Below are 19,359 nucleotides of genomic sequence, written 5' to 3'. Positions count from 1 at the left end.
TTTCTTGAACATGACAATGAGTTCACTGTACTCCAATGGCCTCCACAGTCACCAGATCTCAATCCAATAGAGCACCTTTGGGATGTGGTGGAACGGGAGATTCGCATTGTGGATGTGCAGCTGACAAATCTGCAGCAACTGTGTGATGCTATCATGTCAATATGGACCAAAGTCTCTGAGGAATGTTTCCAGCACCTTGTTGAATCTATGCCGTTAAGAATTAAGGCAGTTCCGAAGGCAAAAGGGGTCCAACACAGAACTAGCAAGGTGTACCTAATAAAGTGGTCGGTGAGTGTATTTTACTGTATTTTGCTCAAAACCATAAACATCTCAAGGTGTAAAATGTGTAGATGAAATGTGATGTAATATAAATGTGTCGACTGCATGTGCATTAGAGGTTGTGTAGGCTTTAACTCTAACTTTCACAAACAGCAGTGAAACCATAGACGACCCATGTGAACATAGATAAAATGTGTCATTTAAAAGGTTTATAGCGTGGCGTTCTCACACAGCCAAACACAAGTTTTTGTAATATGTGTTAAGTTGGTGTGGAAGTGTGATTCATGCCCTTTAAGGCCTCTCATATGTGCAATTCACATGCATACATGTAATGTTTAATTTACTAACTGTTGTCCTGTAGAGTATACTTTGCTTCACAAAAGTACTTTATGTTAAATTTTTCCATACTGTGTTTGGTTAAACTGCAACAGTAATTCACTGTCATCATTATAATAAGAGTTGTAGGTTGCTGACTTGATGACTGTGTTGCCATTAAACTAAAATGAGGACAGTGTAATCTAACAATAAAATCAATGTGACCTTTTTTTTTTTTACATGTTTTAATTGACTAAATAAATGAATTATGAAAACACGTTGGTGTTGATCTTTTAAATCATCATATATGTGGTAGATTAATGAAATTATGTCATTTTAGCTGCTTTGTTTCTTGTTTTGTGAGAGGATGTGTTGAAATTTCAGTCAGACGAAATTTAATTTTGATGTCGACATGAAATTTACAGTGATGACATCTGTAAAGTCTGCTTTATAAATGTCTCAGCATCAACTGGACGTTTAAATTCAATCTGATTCGTTATCCCACAGCAGCTCATCCATCATTACTAAACAAACACCATCTGACTTTTTTATTAGTCCTATTTATAAAATAATATCTGCTGACTGATGCAGTGCTGGGTCTAAATTATAACAGTAGCCTTATGACACAGCTGATATATTATTACTCTTAGATGGAAGTAAATACACACACCTGCTTGTTTGATGTGTTTCCTGCAGCACGTCTCATTCTTATGTGGAAGCATATGAGGCACACAACAGTACATGGCAAAGCCTGAGGAGCGTGAGGTAGGTCTGGAAACAATATGTTTGGAAAAACAAGCACTGACAGTACGCCAGCTCTGTTGGGATTACAGAGTATTTTTCCTCTGTAAAACACTGATGTCCAAACTTTCAAAGACGGTGAGGAATTAAGGCAAAGTGTCTGAATGTATGGCACTATGTTTGCCAGAGCCAGACACATACACCCGTAAATATATGAACATCCATACAACATGAATATATCTACCCTTTTACAGTTTGTAAACGATGACGTAGACAAGGTGCTCGTGCATTTTTGCACGAGGTGTCTTAATCTGTAATAATATTAGTTGAGTTATATTTCATACGAACCTGTACAGTATGTAGTGGGGTACCTTAAAACTGATCTTACCGTAAAACTTCAATTAATAGCCAGGGCTGTTATTTTCTTAAATCACTGAACTCAACAGGCTTATATTTGGGACAGGCCTTTAATTCCTTTAACACAAAACTATTGCTCAGTAAAGACAGAAAGATACAATTAAATAATATTACTTGTGAAAAAATAACAGACAGGATCTCAAGGCGGAAGGAAGGTGTCTGGTTTGGGGAATTTTTGGGACTTCTTTGTTTGCAGATGATGTGGGTTTTGTTGGCTTCATCACACCCTGACCTCCAGCATGCACTGGGGCGATTTGCAGCCAAGTGTGAAGCAGTCAGGATGAGAGTCAGCACCTCCAAATCTGAGGCCATGGTTCTCTGCCGGAAACTGGTGGATTGCCCCGTCTGGGTTCAGTGAGAGTAACTGCCTCAAGCGAGGGAGTTCAAGTATCTCGGGATCTTGTTCACGATGAGGGTAGATTGGAGCGTGAGATGGATTGGCAGTTTGGTGCAGCTTCTGCGGTGATGCGGGGGCTGCGTCGTGATGAAGAAAGAGCTGAGCTGTAAAGCAATGTTTTCAATTTTCTGGTCCATCTACGTCCCAATCCTCACCTATGGTCATGAGTTCTAGGTAGTGACCGAAAGAATGAGATTGCGGATACAAGCGGCTGACATGAGTTTCCTCTGTGGGGTGGCTGGGCTCAGCCTTAGAGATAGGGTAAGGAGCTCTGACATCCAGAGGGAGCTTGGAGTAGAGCTGCTGCTCCTTCACGTGGAAAGTAGTCAGTTGAGGTGGTTCGGGCATCTGATCAGGATGCCTCCTGGGCGCCTCCTGTTAGAAGTGTTCGGGGCACGTTCCCCAGAACACACTTGGACAAGTGTTTGAAAATGGATGCATAGATGAATATAGTAGCCAACAACCTGGTTTTATACATCCAAGAACTGTAAATACAGTACTTTGGTAAATTTACTTTCCACCACTGGTAACCTCAGTCATGACAAGGTATATCAAATCTGTAATTCATTTCTTATTCAATCTCTCTCTTGTGCGCATGCAAAGTAAAACAACTAAGAGGAAAGGGAGCCGCTGTGCAGTCGGTGTCCAAACAAGTCATAAAATTATTGGCTATAATCTGTGAATCTCAAGTATGATGATCCCACAGCGGGAACAAACTAAGCAGCCAAGCCAGAGAGCAACAACAAGGCCGTAAGATTTAAAATCCTTAACATCCAACATTAAACTTTAGTTTCAGGGTGATGACTGACTGCAGAAGAGGGGATGCATCGTTGTCAGTGTGGACTGGACTTGACTTTCTTCTTCTCATCTCAACTGCTTTCCAGGAAAAGATAAAAGAGGCCATTAAAAAGCTTTACACAGATAAATCTAGAGGGAGTCTAGTGGCACTGCCGAGACACTTTGGACCGACACAGCAGTTCTATAGAATAAAGAGGGTCAGACCAGGCCTCGCAGCCGGTATAGTGAAGTCAAAATACGCACTTGGTTTCACTGTGAGTGTGATGTAGCCAGACTGCTGTGAAAATGATGATGTCAGAGCAGCCGCAGGGCACCACTGGGGTTCAGATAAGTACCCTCTCTGCTGGTATTTACACATTCATGAGTAACACAAACAAAATTCACCTCCGCTGTTTCGTGGTCGAAGCAGATCATCCACAGGTGAAGATCTAAAAACCTGCACACATAAAATCTTAACTATCAACATAACTACACACTTCTATATGTAAGATAGATGTTTGGTTGTGATTCGGTGACCCTTTCACAGCCATGTCAGGTAGCTGCAGGGAACAGGGAACAGGAAGTTCATGAACAAGTAGCACATGCATCAGTACATGGTCAGGACTGTCCACATGCCTCAGGGATCAAAAAGCAGCACGTCTCAGTGTGACGTGTGTATTCTGCCTTAAACTTGTACTGAACATTTTTGAGTGTATGTTTTCCTTCACAGACGAAGCTTTGTATTCTTGTAACGTGAAGACATCTCATGCCGTGGGATAGCCAACATTTGACCCTGAAAACACAAATATTTTCCTTCTGGTAGAATTGAGGACAGTTTGTGTTGCCACATGTAACAGTGCTGACAGCGACGGATGAGGAAAAAAGCCTACATTAAAAAAGATGCTCATTAGTGGCATTCCAACCCAAAAACCCACTCTGACCTCTACATAGAGGTTACGACAGAAAAAGAAGATTCACATGCTAAATCAATAATGAGATGAGGCATTAGTGTAGTGTAACATATAGTCTAACTTACACATGTTTGATTCTGTCCACATGTGCTCGAATAATTCTTCATCATCTTTCACTTCTTCCATCTTTGTTATCTTTTATTTCTCTTGTGCATTGTAACTGTTCTTTGTCACAATTACATGACTCGTCAGATCCTGCAGACTGAGCACTGAGGAGTTAGAGAAATAGTTTGACATTTTGGGGAATGCACATATTTGTTTTCTGAAGCGAGAGGTGGATGAGAAAATTGATACTAGTCTTGTATTTGAAATTGAAATCACAGGCTGATCCAACTGTGTGAATTGTATTACGGCAATTCATAGTATGACTCAGCAGTGTGTATGTGTAGGTCAGGGGAACGAGAGGGCCAGTCAATGGCATCAATGCCTTCATCATCCAGGAACTGCCTACACACCCTGGCTACATGAGGCCGGGCATTGTCCTGCACCAGGAGGAAGCCATGGCCCACTGCACCAGCATAAGGTCTGACAATCGCTCTGAGGATTTCATCCCGGTACCTAACAGCAGTCAGGGTACCGTTGGCTATGACATGGAGGTTTGTGCGACCAAGGATATGCCTCCCCAGACCATCACTGACCCACCGCCAAAACTGGTCATGCTGGATGATGTTACAGGCAGCATGATGTTCACCATGGCATCTCCAGACTCTTTCACGCCTGTCACGTGTGCTCAGTGTGAATCTACTCTCATCTGTAAAGAGAACAGGGCGCCAATGGCGAACCTGACAATTCTGTTCGCAGCACGAGCAGCACGGTGCTGAGCTATGAGCACAGGTCCCACTAGAGGACGTCTGGCCCTCATGCCACCCTCATGGAGTCTGTTTCTGACAGTTGGGTCAGAAACATGCACACCAGTTGCCTGCTGGAGGTCATTTTGTAGGGCTCTGGTAGTGCTCCTCCTGTTCCTCCTCACACAAAGGAGCAAACACCGGTCCTGCTGCTGGGTTGATGCCCTTCTACGACCCTGCCCAGCTCTCCTTGTGTAATGACTGGTCTCCTGGTATCTCCTCCATGCTCTTGACACTGTGCTGGGAGACACAGCAAACTTTCTTGCAACCATATGTATGGATGTGCCATCCTGAAGGAGCTGGACTACCTGTGCAACCTAATTGGGCTGCAGATACCGCCTCATGCTACCAGTAGTGACAAGGACACTAGCAGAACAAAAAAATTGAGAAGAATCAGTCAGGAAAGATAAGGACAGAGCAACTGTCTGTGGCCACCACATGTAAAACCATTCTCTTTTGGGGGGTTGTCTTGCTTTTGCCTCTCCATTGCACCTGTTGTCTGGTGATTCTCAATCACTTGTGCTTCCTAAATGGACAGATTGATATCCCAGAGGTTTAACTGAGCAGTGTAAAAGGTAAAATTAATCACTAAATGACTTACAATTTAAAAAAGAATCACCATTAAAAACAGCAAAAGTGTAGACAAGAGGTGCTAAGATAAAAAGATTATTTAAAATGATTTAAAATTGAGTTTAAAATAAGGCTGCAGTCATCACAGGGTGAGAAGGCAGTGTAAAATTGTAATGTTTTTAGCTTTGACTTAAAGGTGTTCAGAGTCGGGGCTTGTGTAACGTCATCTGGGAGGTTATTCCAGGTTTGTGCTGCGTGATAACAAAACGCTGCTTAACCATGTTTTGTTCTTACTCTTGGGACGGTCAGTAGGCCGGCCCCAAATGTCCTCAGGGTCCTGGAAGGTTCATATTTCACAAGCATGTCAGAGATATATTGGGCGCTGAGCCACAGATTAATTTATACACAAGCAGCAAGATTTTGAAATAAATTATCTGAGTGACAGGTGATCAGTGTAAGGATTTTAGAGCTGAAGTAATGTGGTCATATTTCCTAGTTTTTGAGCAGCAGTATTCTGAAAAAGCTGAAGTTGCCAAACAGTTTTTTTCTAAAGTCCAACAATCAGACCACTGCAGTAATCTAATTTACTGGAAATAAAGGCGAGGGCGAGTCTTTCAAGGTCTTGCTTTGACATTATTCCTCTGACAGATTTGATGGGGCTGTAAATCTGAGTCCAGGATAACACCAAGGTTTCCTGTGTGACTCTTACTTATAAGAGAGAGGGACTCGAGATGAGAGCTAGACAATTATGTCGGTCTCATCTCTGTTGAGTTGGAGAAAAGCCACTTAAACTGTATACTTTTGTTAGAACCGACAAAACAAAACCATGCAGACAAACAAATAAACAAATAAGACAATTTAAATAAATCAGAAGAAATAAACAATAGTGACCAAAAGAAAGAAGTCTGGGGTCCAAGTGTAGCAGGTCACCAGGGGTAGTTACAGTAGTGCTTGATGATGACCAAACAACTGTATCAAGACATTTTTTATGGTTTTGGCAGTATCACAGTGCATCACGGCATGTCTTTAAATATCTGGTTTGGACGTCTTACATAGCTCTATAACCGCCCATTGAATGCATCACCGCCATGAGCACACAGCGTGACAGCACATGGAAAAGTCACAACGTTCAAGAAATCAGCAGCAGTACACTGGTTCATTCAGCACTAAGTTACAATACAACCTTTACTTAAAATCTGTTTTATATGGGTTAATAAAATCAGTCCATCCTCTCCGACATTTTTCAAACAAGGCTGCTTTAAGTCTCAATTAAAGGTAAATTTTTCCATAACAAAAACTTCATGCATCATATTAAACCAAACACCTAGTATGGAGTGTGGGCTTCCTGGGCAGCCCCCTCGCTCTGACACCTCTCCATTTAATGCATCTTCTTCTTTTGCTTATAATATTTCAAAGTTTCCTTCACTTTCCTACTTTTCTTTTATATAAAATGTGTTCACCACACTTAAATTTGGAGACCCTTTGTTAAGATTTTGGCTTTGTCTCTCCCTTTTGTTTCCAGTCTTCCCTCCGCAGTGTCTCATGTTTGTTTTCAGTTCGTCTCTGTGTGTGTTTGCTGTGCGTGGTCTTCTGGTTCCCTCCTCCTGATAATGCTCCTGAGTGGCAGCAGCTGCTGAACCTGCACACATGAACCTCATCTACAATTAGTCCACTGCAGGATAAAAACCTCCTGACTCTGCCAGATCATTCAGTCTCCTCTGCAGTACAGACACCAAGGCCAGCTTCTAGTTTTTTGACACTTTGTCTTTTTGGACATCAATTCACACTCAGCTCTGTGTCTCAGGTTCCCCCCGCCTGCCTCAACCACAACCCGCCACATCCTGCCTCGCTCTCATCTCCTGCCTCCTGATTTGGACTGCTCTGTCTTCAGCTCCTCTGTCTGCTCTGCTTCACCACTCCATGCCCACCTCAGCCATCATTTCATTCAAGCCTTCAGCCCCACATCTTCAAACTACAATAAACTGCCTTTAACCATTCCTCGTTTCTTGGTTGTGTTTGCATTTTGGGTCCTAAGTTGAGCTGTCACAACACCCTTACATAATCTAGATATCGTTTTATGACCTGGATCAGCTCTAAATGCTGAGATAAAAACTTAAAGATTAATTGTTTATCAACATGATGCCTTAGCTGTCGACATCTATAAAAATACCACTCTTGTATTTGAATAGTAAATATGAAGCTACAGCTTCAGACATGAGAATCCACCTCCTTATATACTCCGCACAGGTTGCATGTTCTCCCCGTGTCAGCGTGGGTTTTCTCCAGGTACTCCAGCTTCCTCCCACAGTCCAAAGACATGCAGGTTAATTGGTGACTCTAAATTGTCCGTAGGTGTGAATGTGAGTGTGAATGGTTGTCTGTCTCTATGTGTCAGCCCTGCGATAGTCTGGTGACCTGTCCAGGGTGTACCCTGCCTCTCACCCAATGTCAGCTGGGATGCGCTCCACACAGTTGGTGGCCAGCTGGGCTTTGGACAGAGCCAGGCCCACAGTCTTTAGGTTAAGCTAAGCTAACCAGCTGCTGACTATAGCCTCATATTTAGATACAATATTCAAATACAAGAGTGGTATCAATCCTCTCATCCAACTTTTTCTCCAGAAAGTACATAAGTGCATTTCCCAAATTGTCAAACTGTTTCTCTAAATCCTCAGTGCTCAGTCTGCAAAATCTGGCAATCCACATAATGTTGACAAAGAACAGTTACACAGCACAAGAGAAATAAAAGATCAAAAAGATTAAAGAAATGAAAGATGTAGAATTATTAGAGCACACGTGGACGCAATCACTGAACAGCATGCATACATTAGACTTCAACCACACTGTATGGAACATTACATTAAAGCTTCCTCTCATTATTAACTCAGCATGTGAATCTTCTTTTCCTGTGTTTTTTGGGTTGGAATGCCACTAATGAGCAGCTTGGGCTGTTTTAAACTTGGCTTTTTCTCATCGTTACATGTGGCAACACAAACTGTCCTCAATTCTAGGACCTAAGGTTAGCATATCGTAACCGTTGTTACTGCTCCTGAGCATAAAACAGTTCGGCACATTGTTGTTTCACACAAATGAAACAAGCAAGATATGTCATGTTAATTTGTGACCTTTAGAGGAAGTGGTAGGCACATTTTGCTATTCTTAGGCAGAGGCGGGCTCATTGCTCCCACCTGTTTCCAGTCATTGTGCTGAGCCAGGGGTCGTCAACCTTTATCAAAAGAGCTATTTTTGGGCAAAAACTAAAAAAGAAAAATCTGTCTGGAGCTGCAAAACATATTTGAGCCTTATGATGTAGGTAACACAGCCTATTAAGTCTTAATTAGTCTATAAACATTACTAATAGGTCTAAATGAGCATTCATTTATTACACTTTGCTACTCTGCAGTGGCCTATCTTACTATATAATGACGAAAACTCTGTCTGCGGGTGTGTGTCTCTGTTCCATGTTTTTCTCCTCACTGACTTGGTCAGTCCATGTGAAATTTGGCACAGTGGTAGAGGGTCATGGGAGGATACGAATGAAGCAATATTACATCAATTGGTCAAAGGGGGGCGCTATAGCAACCGACTGAAATTGCAAACTTTGAATGGGCATATTTCACGCCCCGTATGTCGTAGAGACATGAAACTTTGCACAGAGATGCATTTGTCTCAAGAACTCATAACTTCCGGATATATAGATTTTCCACCATTTTGAATTTTTTGAAAAACACTTCAAATCGATCTCTTCCTAGGAAGTTTGACCGATCTGCATGAAACTGTGTGAACATAATCTAGGGACCAATATCTAAAGTTCCCTCTTGGCAAAAGTTGGAAAACTTACTAAAACTGAGCTTCTATAAGGCAATGAATATTGCGGAGGGCGTGGCTCATCACATAAAGGTGTATAACATCTCAAGGGTTTCACCGATCACCACGCAACTTTGTAGGCATATGACCACACATAATCTGAGGGGACCCCTCCATTATTGACCCCATCAAACAAAATGGGTGTGCTAGAGAGCTAATTTCTTATCTAGGCCTAACCACCATATCAATTTTTACTAAACATGGTAGATATGTAGAACAGGACGCCTCAAGGTGACTGGAGAAATTTAACTCTAATTGGCAGAGTGTCTCCTCTCTTGAAGAAGGTGTGAGTGCAGGGTCAGCAGCTGCTCGCTGACAGGGCGAGACCTCCACCAAGAGTCTCCCTGAGCAAGGCCTGGCAGGTTTATTTGTGTAGCAGCTTTTAAACAAAGAAAGAGCCATCACATAAATACATTAAACCTTTAACAGGGCACAGTGTGGGAAGGCGAACAAAATAAATTGAAATCAGTCAAAATCAAATCAAATACAAATAGACCAAATAAAACGAGCGCTGCGTCTTTGTGCTCTGTAGACACTGGAGGTTCAGTCCCCTCCATCCACAACACACAGATGTCAAACAAGCTGCGGGGAGCCCACCATTACTGCACATCATTTGCTATGATACCCGAAGGTTTACCACCACCTCCAACACCAACAAACCTCAAACTCTGTCCTGCTGTTTCTCCTTGTCAAAACCTCCATTGATCAATTTGAAATATTTAACTTGTTTTGTATTTTAATGGTCATGTGACCTCAGAGAGTCAAAAACCACCAACATCAGCGACTAATTCATATGTGTGAAGACAAGTCAAGACAAAAAAGGGTTTTTTAGCTTGCTTTTTGGAATATGTTGTGTGTTGTCGAGCCCCTCTCTGCAGTTTTCTCTACATATTTGTCTGAGTGTCCTTTCAACTCAAATATTAAACAAGACGAGAGTCTGCAGCCATGCTAACAGCACTGTCAGGCTGCAGTTACACATAACAGTGTGTTACGGCTGTATGTGCTCTGTGCTGCTGTCCATTTTCCCTCCATTGTGGCTCTGCCCAGGTGTGCTGCATTGCTTAACGAGGTGCATTGCACCTGGCATGGAGGAGAGCTACTGTGCCAGCAGCAGAAGAGACAGGCTTCAGGTGTGGGGACTGCTGGTCCTGCTGCCTCTCAGCCTGGGATTTTATTGTCTTGTTTTTTGTTAATAAATCCTGTGGATTTGATTGTTTTAAAGGTGTCTAATGTGGTTATTTTGGGTCAGCGGTGGAGATTTGTTCACCCCATGGGGCCACCCAAGGGTCACTTTCTGTTTTGTGTGCATGAGATGAAATAAACGAAGCCATGCTGTTATATGAAGGACTGAGCCTTTACAACCATGGCATACAGTCTGCAACATTCATCTGAGGATGAGTGGGATATCATCACAGGGCCCCAGAGGCCTCTGATATATGTTCACACCAAGGGCACCAACCTTTCTCCCTGTCACATATTTTATTTCTCTTCTCCTTCCTGGTAGCTTTCCTCACAGGTAGCTTAAAACTCAAGGAATGTGGAAGATAAAGTTGTACTGGACCTGACAGTAAACGATACAGGCTGTGTGTAGTTTATTAGGTGTTTCTGAGAGAACGCACTAAGAGCTCAGCACTGTCTGTGTGTTATTTACACAGAAGCAACTATAGCCTAAGCCTTTATGTTCTTAACAGGGAAACCTTGCAAACATATCAGCTCTAACAAATGACTCCAACCTCTGTTTCTCTCCATCAATCTTTTTGTGTTCAGAGGAGTCTGGAGGAATCAAAGCGCCACATCTTTTCAGTCTGCACCAAGGCCAAAGCTGGAAACAAAATGAGTGGATTAAAGTATTAAGTCTAATTAATTCCGAACAAATCTTAAAGGCTTGCAAGTTCATGGGCCAATGTTTTCACAGCTGCTCATCAATTTTCAGTAACCGTGCTCATAATGTTGCTAACCTTCCAACACATTATGTATGACACGTACAGTGTGCGCAGCTTTTTGTTTTGAAGTGCAGCAGGTTTATTTAAAAGCAGCTGGGTTGCTGAGGAAAAGAAAAGGGCAGACCAGGGTCATCTCTGCATGTTTCACCGAAACTCTGAATCTGTTTATACTGGGCTGTTTGTAGGGAATAAGCAGGGATGAAAGGGCTTAATGTGAGCGAAAACAAAACTTGAGGCCGGTGCTATGAAGCAGGATTTGGAGTTAGCGTGGGAACTTCAAGGTTAACTCTGGGTTTTCAGCACTACGCTAGTTCTCTTTTTACCAGGATAAATGACAGCAGAACACTTCCATCTAGTATACTATGTGCACTATACTCATTGGCGTATTGTGCGAATTTCGACAGGGTAGTGTTGTCTCAAACCAAACACGGCTGTTGTGCACTCGGAAATGACGACCGCAAATTAGCTAGCTAGCAAACTAGCATTAGCATTCACGTTATCGTTTGCTGCACCAAATCATTACAGACCTCGGCCGCCATTTTCAGTTTGAAAAGTGGTCCCTCCCCTTCCGCTACGTAGCCAAGATGGCGACCATTGAGGGCGAGACGTGTCCATAGTTCCACACTCAACTTCGTGAGTGCACCATCCGCCCCTGTGTGTTTCCCTCCTGTGTGATTACCTGCCCCGCCCTGATTCGTTTCACCTGTCCCTCATTGCCCCTCCTCCCTTGTGTAGCTATTTAGTCCACCTGCTGCCCTTTGTCTGTGCCGGTTTGTTCTCAGTTTTTTGAGCACATGTTCTAGCAGTTTCCTCCGAGTGTTCTCCAGGTTTTTTTGATCTGATATTTTGTATTTTTGCATTCTGCTGAAGCCCCTAGCCTTTGGAAACTTTTGTTTGTATTTTTGGACTGTTTTTTCTGTGCACCATCCTTTAGTGAAGACCTTGTGATTTTGTGAGTCCTCTCTATATTGGGACCAGTCTGATAATTTCATTGTTCCAGGGCTCTATTTCCATTGGTTTTTAAACAGAGCCTCTAACAAACACAGAGATCGTTTACACACTTAACACATGATTTTAGCAGGATTTAACTTATGCAAAGTTTATATTAGTCCGCAGTGACAACGTTAATATTTTACACTTTGTTTCCATCACTGCAGCTCAAAGTAACATGAGACACCTGTGATGACAACTAGAGATTATATTTTATTAGATAAGTAATCCACACACTGTTAATCGACTCCCACGGTCAGATAGACCTCATCAGACAACTAGACTCCTTTCGGTAACACTTTACTTATAATGTTATAAACATTATGTACATGTCATAAACATTTATGACTGCTGTCATTAAGTGTCATTCGGTTTTTGTAATGACAAGTTGACATTGTTTGGGTTGTCGTGATTATGACAACTTGACATTAATCAAAGTGACATTACGAGAAGATGTCTTTGTCATGACAAGTTGACATTAAATTTGTTTGGGATGTCCTTATTATGACAACTTGACATCACCAGGATGACATTACCAGAAGATGTCTTTGTCATAACAACTTGACATTAACAAGAAATGCAATTTTTGTGTTTATGACAAGTTGACATAATGATTATTACTGTTATTATGACAAAGACATCTTCTGGTAATGTCACTTTAATTAATGTCTAGTTGTCATAATCAAGACAACCCAAACAATGTCAACTTGTCATTACAAACACCGAATGACACTTAATGACAGCAGTAATAAATGTTAATGACATGTACATAATGTTTATGACAGGTTCATGACAGTGTCATGTCATAGTTATGACAATGCCATGTCACCCTAATGTAGATATCTTCAAGTACATGAAACAGCTGTCAACATGAAAGCATGGATCCATCCTGCCTTGTATCAACGGTTCAGGCTGCTGCTGGTGGTGTAATGGTGTGGGGGATATTTTCTTGGCACACTTTGGGCCCCTTAGTACCAACTGAGCATGGTTTAAACACCACAGCCTACCTGAGTATTGTTGCTGACCGTGTCCATCCCTTTATGACCACAGTGTACCCATCTTCTGATGGCTACTTCCAGCAGGATAACGCACCATGTCACAAAGCTCAAATCATCTCCAACTGGTTTCTTGGACATGACAATGAGTTCACTGTACTCCAATGGCCTCCACAGTCACCAGACCTCAATCCAATAGAGCACCTTTGGGATGTGGTGGAACAGGAGATTCACATCATGGATGTGCAGCCGACAAATCTGCAGCAACTGCGTGATGCTATCATGTCAATATGGACCAAAATATCTGAGGAATGTTTCCAGCACCTTGACTCTATGACACGAATGATTAAGGCAGGAATGATTAATTTGTTGCACTGCATCCACATTTTCCAAAATGTCTAATGTGATGTGTAGTATTTATAGTATGGCTCTGTTGTTTGTTTAAATGTTGTCTTAAGAAACAGCTGACGTTCTTGGACGCAAGACAACTTTCAGATTTGTTTCTGACAATAAAGTGAAATCAAATCATGTTTGGATTTTCAACACAAGCACAAATACTCAACAAATATGAGAAGAACTGGCAAAGTGTTTATTGTAAATCATTTCAAATGGACACAGAAAAGACCATGTATGGAAAATAAAATATCTCATGTGTATAAAAAGAACAGACATTGTACCGAAGCAGTATGGAGACATTCAGAAGAGATGAGTCGGAGATACGCTGGACAGGAAGGAGCTTTTATATTTCAGAAAAACATCCCGTGAAATCCTCTGACAGATTGTTTATTTTAATCATGCTCTGTGCTGCGACTGTCACAGAGCAGATGTGAGTGGATTGGCAGGACAAGAAGATTGTTTCGCAATTTTTCACCTGTAATTGATTCATTTTCTTGCATTAACCTGGACTTTTCTGTAATTAATATTAAGTGCTCAGAAACACACATCACATGTGAGTCAGCCTTGATTAATGTATTAATCTGATAGATCAAAGCAAGTATGAGCCTTTCCCTTTTATTTTTACTGTGGCTTAATGTATTTCAACTACTACCAGGCCGCTGCACGTGTTTCCACATGCATCTCATCCACATGCTGTCAAGGACTGTTATTTTAGAGACGACGTGCAGACATGGAGAAAACAAATCCCTTATTAAAAGCAGATAAAGCATAACTCAGTGATGGAGGGAAAACACGTTCACCTTCATATGAAAATGAGCACACAACCAAAAGACATCAACCGCTAGCTCACTGGCCCGTATCAAAACTAGCAATGACATGCAAGCTTACACAAGAACAATAACTTGATGCTGTGACTTGTTAACATCCACATACTGTTGATGAAATTTGGTCCAGTCATTTTTTTCCAACTGAAACTGTTCACAAGCACAGGCAAAGTTAATCCAATGATCAATTTCTTAAAATCAATCATCTTACAGTTGTATTTGTGGCTCTGATTAGGCAGCTCATTCACTGACAACCTGCATGTAGACATAATCAGTGCCAGCTGCAGCTCTGTGGGACACTACGCACGATATTCACTTCAGCAACACCGCGATAAGCTATCAACAAGTGGAGGTTCGGCAGCAGCTACGACCACGTACAGTCAGTAAAGGGACGAAAGAAAAAGCCAAAAAAAAAAGCGCTGCAGACAAAGAACAAGGTACCGTAGCAGTTTAGCAACACATCAAATCAGTGTTTAAAAAAAAAAAAAAAAAAAAAAAGGTACAAAAACATTTTCCTAGAAAAATATATTGTTAAATATACAAGACATGCATGTTAGAAATATATGACGGACCAAAGACAAAACAGGCAGCAAACAGAAAAAAACAAAACATGGTTAACCCTGTATCATCAGCACTACATGTACAACTTTTGTTGTTAAAATAAATTCAAGTTTCTTTCGTATCTTTTCAACACTTCATTGTTCGAATGGGCAAATGATGGGAAAGAAAAAGATAAAACCAGGACTGAATCAAGAGTTTGATTGTTCATAAGTTTTCTCCAGCGCAAAAATGACTTGTTGATTAATCAATAAGTCCACCGACAGAAATAATCAGCGATAAAAACATTAAAAATTTGCTGGTTTAGTTCTTAAAATTTTAAGGATTTGGTTGCTTGTTTCAGTTTCATATAACTAACTAAATTCTGTTCGACCAAGAGGAAAAAAACATCTTAGTTTTTAGACATCATGGGCTCTGATAACCTGTGATATGGATTTAATTAACGCAGGCAGCTCACAGACTATTATCTGTTACTGTATTGATCAGACGCAGCCCTGCTTCTGCATGATATGACTGTTAGGATAAAGATGTGTCTAAGATATGACTTACATTAAAAGCATGATAATGTTTATGTCAATAAATTTATCTTTTTTTTTAGACTGTTTTGGCAGTGGAGTGCTGCAACTAGCTTTGTGGATAACTCAAAGCCACATTTCACACAAAACTTCAAAGTAAAACAGCCGGAGTGCTGCCGATTTGAAAAATAAGAAAACAAAGTGTTAGTTGCCGGGATTGTCTACACTAATTCAGGGATGACGGGGGGTAATTTGTTAGTCTGACTGATTCCTTTCTGCGTTTCCTCCATCATTTCTCACATAAGCCACGACAGATATGTTGCAATGCTCTCAACATGACAGCACAGATCTGATGTACACCGTACCAGTACGATTCACAATGACAGGGAAACACAACTCTACACCACAATCATGTGCTATCAGGATTCCAAACTGAATGCATGCAGTCTGCTCGCCTTTGAAGGGGAACTTTAGCAGGTTTCACCCTGGACCTTTTTCATGTTTTTGTGCCTCAGTGACTAAAGGAAACAAAATGTTTGAAGTTGGTCCAGTGCTGAGCGAGAGCACTTCAGCCAGCAGCTGCGAAAAAGGCAATGTAACCACTCGGGGCATTCATGCATCATCAGTTTACATCTGCTAGAAGTGCTTGTTTTTGCCATTGACAGACTCATTGTTCCATACAGCGATAGTCCTTTTTATGAAAGAGTAAGGGTGCTTTCACACCTGCCCTGTTTGGTTCGGTTCAATCAAACTTACATTTGTTTTTGCCCCCTAAGTATGGTTCCTTTGGGCAGGTGTGAACACAGCAATCGCAGTCAGGTGTGCACCAAAACAACCGGACCAAGACCTTCTTGAAGAGGTGGTCTCAGTCCGGTTACAAACAAACTCTGGTGTGGTTCGTTTGTCGTGAGAACGTGTTCCGACCTGGATCCGAACCAACTGCAGTCACATGACACATTGTTTGTGTTAAACATGAGCATGTTACAGTCCTGGAGGATTATTAATGTGCACCTCCTCCTGTACTGCCTTAATATGCACATTCAGCACATCCAATGCATCAAAACATTGTTTTCTAGTTGGAGCCGCACCTCGTTTTCAAACTGTATGGTTTGACTAAAATGAACAATGACAGCAATATAGTCCACGATGAGCAGCGCTAAAATCAACCTGCGTAGTTGTCCCTCCATTGTGACATTAGAAAGTGTCACATTTATCTTGCAAGTGTTCTCTTCTTCAACGTTTTGTTTACTTCCTGGATTTTTCCCACATCGAAATTCTGACCAATCAAGAGCAGCTTTCTCGCACAAGGCATTTGATCTGGTCCGCTTGTAAATGCTGCTGTGAGAACACGAACCAACTCTAGGCAATTATACAACTTTGTAACAAGATTAGTCCCTGATTTGGACCAAAGCAAGACAACTCTAGGTCTGAAAGCACCCTGAGATCCTTTTTGTTCAACCAGAAATTATTATCATCAAATGCACCAGACTCCATTTAAACAGACACTTAATTCATAGTGGTAAAACACGCTTCATTACCATCTCTGGTTTGGTTGAAATTAACCCTCAATTCACCCAGTCAAATGTGAAAATATGCCGGCTTCAGACATCCTTAAATTACTGATTTTGAAAAAGGAGTCTGGTGGCTTTGGTGATAGTGATTTTGAGGCCGTTTCTGGTTAAACAAAAAGGATCTTACTCTCTAACAAAAAGGTCCATCTCTGTAAGGATCCTTTCCATAATGTTGTTCAACCTGTCAGTGGCAAAACAAGCACTTTTGGTAAACGTAAACTGATGGTGCACAAATGCCCTGAGCTGCTTCATCGCAGCCTGCTTCACAGCTACTAGGTGCAGCAGTCTTGCTCAATACTGGACCATGTTCAAAAACTGTTACTGTTTCAGTTAGTCACTTAGACACAGAAACATGGACAAATAGGGTCAAGGTTGAAAAATACCAAAGTTACCCTTTAAGTCACAAAAAAGTAAAAGGATATGTTAGCAAAAACATACACAGAAACCAAATATATATTTATATATATAATTTGTCTCCATTTTTAAAACATTTGTATTCAAAATACATTAATTAATTTTTTTTTCAAGTCAAACCTATGAAATTGTCTTTGGTCAAGAAAAATATTTTAAAATCTACAGGCTATAAATGTTATTGTACAGGAATGAAACAAAAAAATGTACTCGAGATCATGTAACTGATCAAAATGGGGGGAGCTGATACCAAGTATCTAATCATTTCCATTTGGAGTGCTCCAAATATTTAAAGTGCTTCTGCATTATTCCCTCAGCATTTAATGTGAAAGAAACATCCATTAAAGTAAGGCAGATCGGTTTCATCTACTTCACTGTCCTCTGAAATATATGTACACGTTTTGTTCAGAAGAGGAAGGACACTAAGAGAGTAGAGAGAGATAAAAGGGGCACGGATAGAGCACGATCCTCCAGAAAGATGATGATTATCAAATCAGCTCTAAAGACTGATGTCAGAGCAAAACCTTAAAAGATTTGGGAGAGCATCATCACAGCTGTTGATATAAAATATTGGGTGAATAAAAAAAATTAGCAGCCTATTCACACACCATCTAATGATGCCTTTTTTCACACAGCTGTAGACGTCAAGAGGACATAAATTAAGACGAGGAGAGAGTCTCTTTATGAGGGACCAGAGGAGGGGAGGAGATGAGGCAACGTACTGCCAAAGACAACACCGAAGGGTTCATTCATTTCAAGAGCTGAGGAGAGAAGCTTGTTCTGCTTCCCCTTCTTAGGCGGTCACTGCTGTAGTGGACTCATGATGTCTGGAGGTCAGGGTGTATCATTCACTTTTCTCCTGGACACGCGGCGGGCTTTCTCTCTGGGACAACTCAGGGGCTCCGTTAGGACCCTTTCAGGCTCTCTGTGGTGTAGCAACACCTGCTGGTATGGCTGTTTCAGGCCACACCTTCCTACCCGGGTTATGAGGTTTTCCCTACTATGGGGTTGTCCCTAAAACAGAAAAGATAACAAAGATGAGTGCCTTAAATTTGTGTGAGTAGAAGCAGCTACGTCTGAGTGATCGCAGCTGTAATAATATAATAAAGTTAAGTTGTGTGTCACTGGGATTTACAGGGAAAAAAGAAGTTTGTTTCACAAAGTCATTTACACAACATACTAACATGCTATTTAGTACATTAAAACAGTATGTGAGATTTTTTTGAGTATGTCTAAAACCTTAGTATGAAATCAACAGTACATGAACTGCTTTGAAGTCCCTTCTTTTTATGCCTCCTTTGCATTTTTGCACAGAACCAAACAACAGAACCAGTGCGTAATTATACACTGCAGCTTTGCGGACTCAAAACAGGCATGACAGGCATGGAATGTAACAGAACAACGTTGGCCTCTAGTGTGACATAACACATAGCAGCAGCACTTTCTAAACAATAACAATGGCATGAATGTGTCAGTACCGATCATTACCATCCCTGTTATATGGTGGCTGATCTCGTCTCATCATTCACAAAAGGATTGCGTGGCTTTTGCGGCCACTAAACCGGTAAAAATGGAGCAAACAGATACCGTCTAATTCACAAAGCACGCGCAGAGGGTGAAATGCTCCACTAACTGCGCTGCCAAGCAGATTGCGTCTCGGTGCTCCGGTGTTATTTGCACGTATTTAAATGAGGTAATATGCATATATTTGGAGGAAAAATTGCCCCTTTCTATGCGAATGAGCCTCATTGATAAACAACGTCTAATTCACTAACACCAGCGCTAATAGCCACACGCAGTTTGAGTAAAGTAAGTAAGTAAATAACGTCTTTAGAAAGCTGGTGCAAACTGGGCGCTCCTCTGTGGAAGCCTCTCGCCCAGACTTTCCAGTGATCGTGGCAGCAGTGATCGTCTGTTAAATCAGTCTGTAAATAATATTTTGACATTATTATTATAATCATTATTACTTTAATGGCA

The 19,359-nt window shown here is 41.3% G+C and overlaps 1 protein-coding gene across 1 annotated transcript in view; it reads right to left on the bottom strand.

Moving 5' to 3' along the window:
- Window positions 1-13,690: 13,690 nt before the first annotated feature.
- Window positions 13,691-19,359, bottom strand: part of rasa2 (RAS p21 protein activator 2) — a 46,460-nt gene continuing 40,791 nt past the window's right edge. Inside the window, exon 24 of the mRNA XM_050073947.1 lies at window positions 13,691-18,396. Within this exon, the coding sequence (XP_049929904.1) occupies window positions 18,366-18,396 (31 nt within the window). The 3' untranslated portion in view covers window positions 13,691-18,365. The remainder of the gene's footprint in view (window positions 18,397-19,359) is intronic.

The sequence above is a fragment of the Epinephelus moara genome, chromosome 2 (assembly GCF_006386435.1).
Source record: "Epinephelus moara isolate mb chromosome 2, YSFRI_EMoa_1.0, whole genome shotgun sequence".
Taxonomy (NCBI): domain Eukaryota; kingdom Metazoa; phylum Chordata; class Actinopteri; order Perciformes; family Serranidae; genus Epinephelus; species Epinephelus moara.
This window is presented reverse-complemented; position numbering and strand designations above follow the sequence as displayed.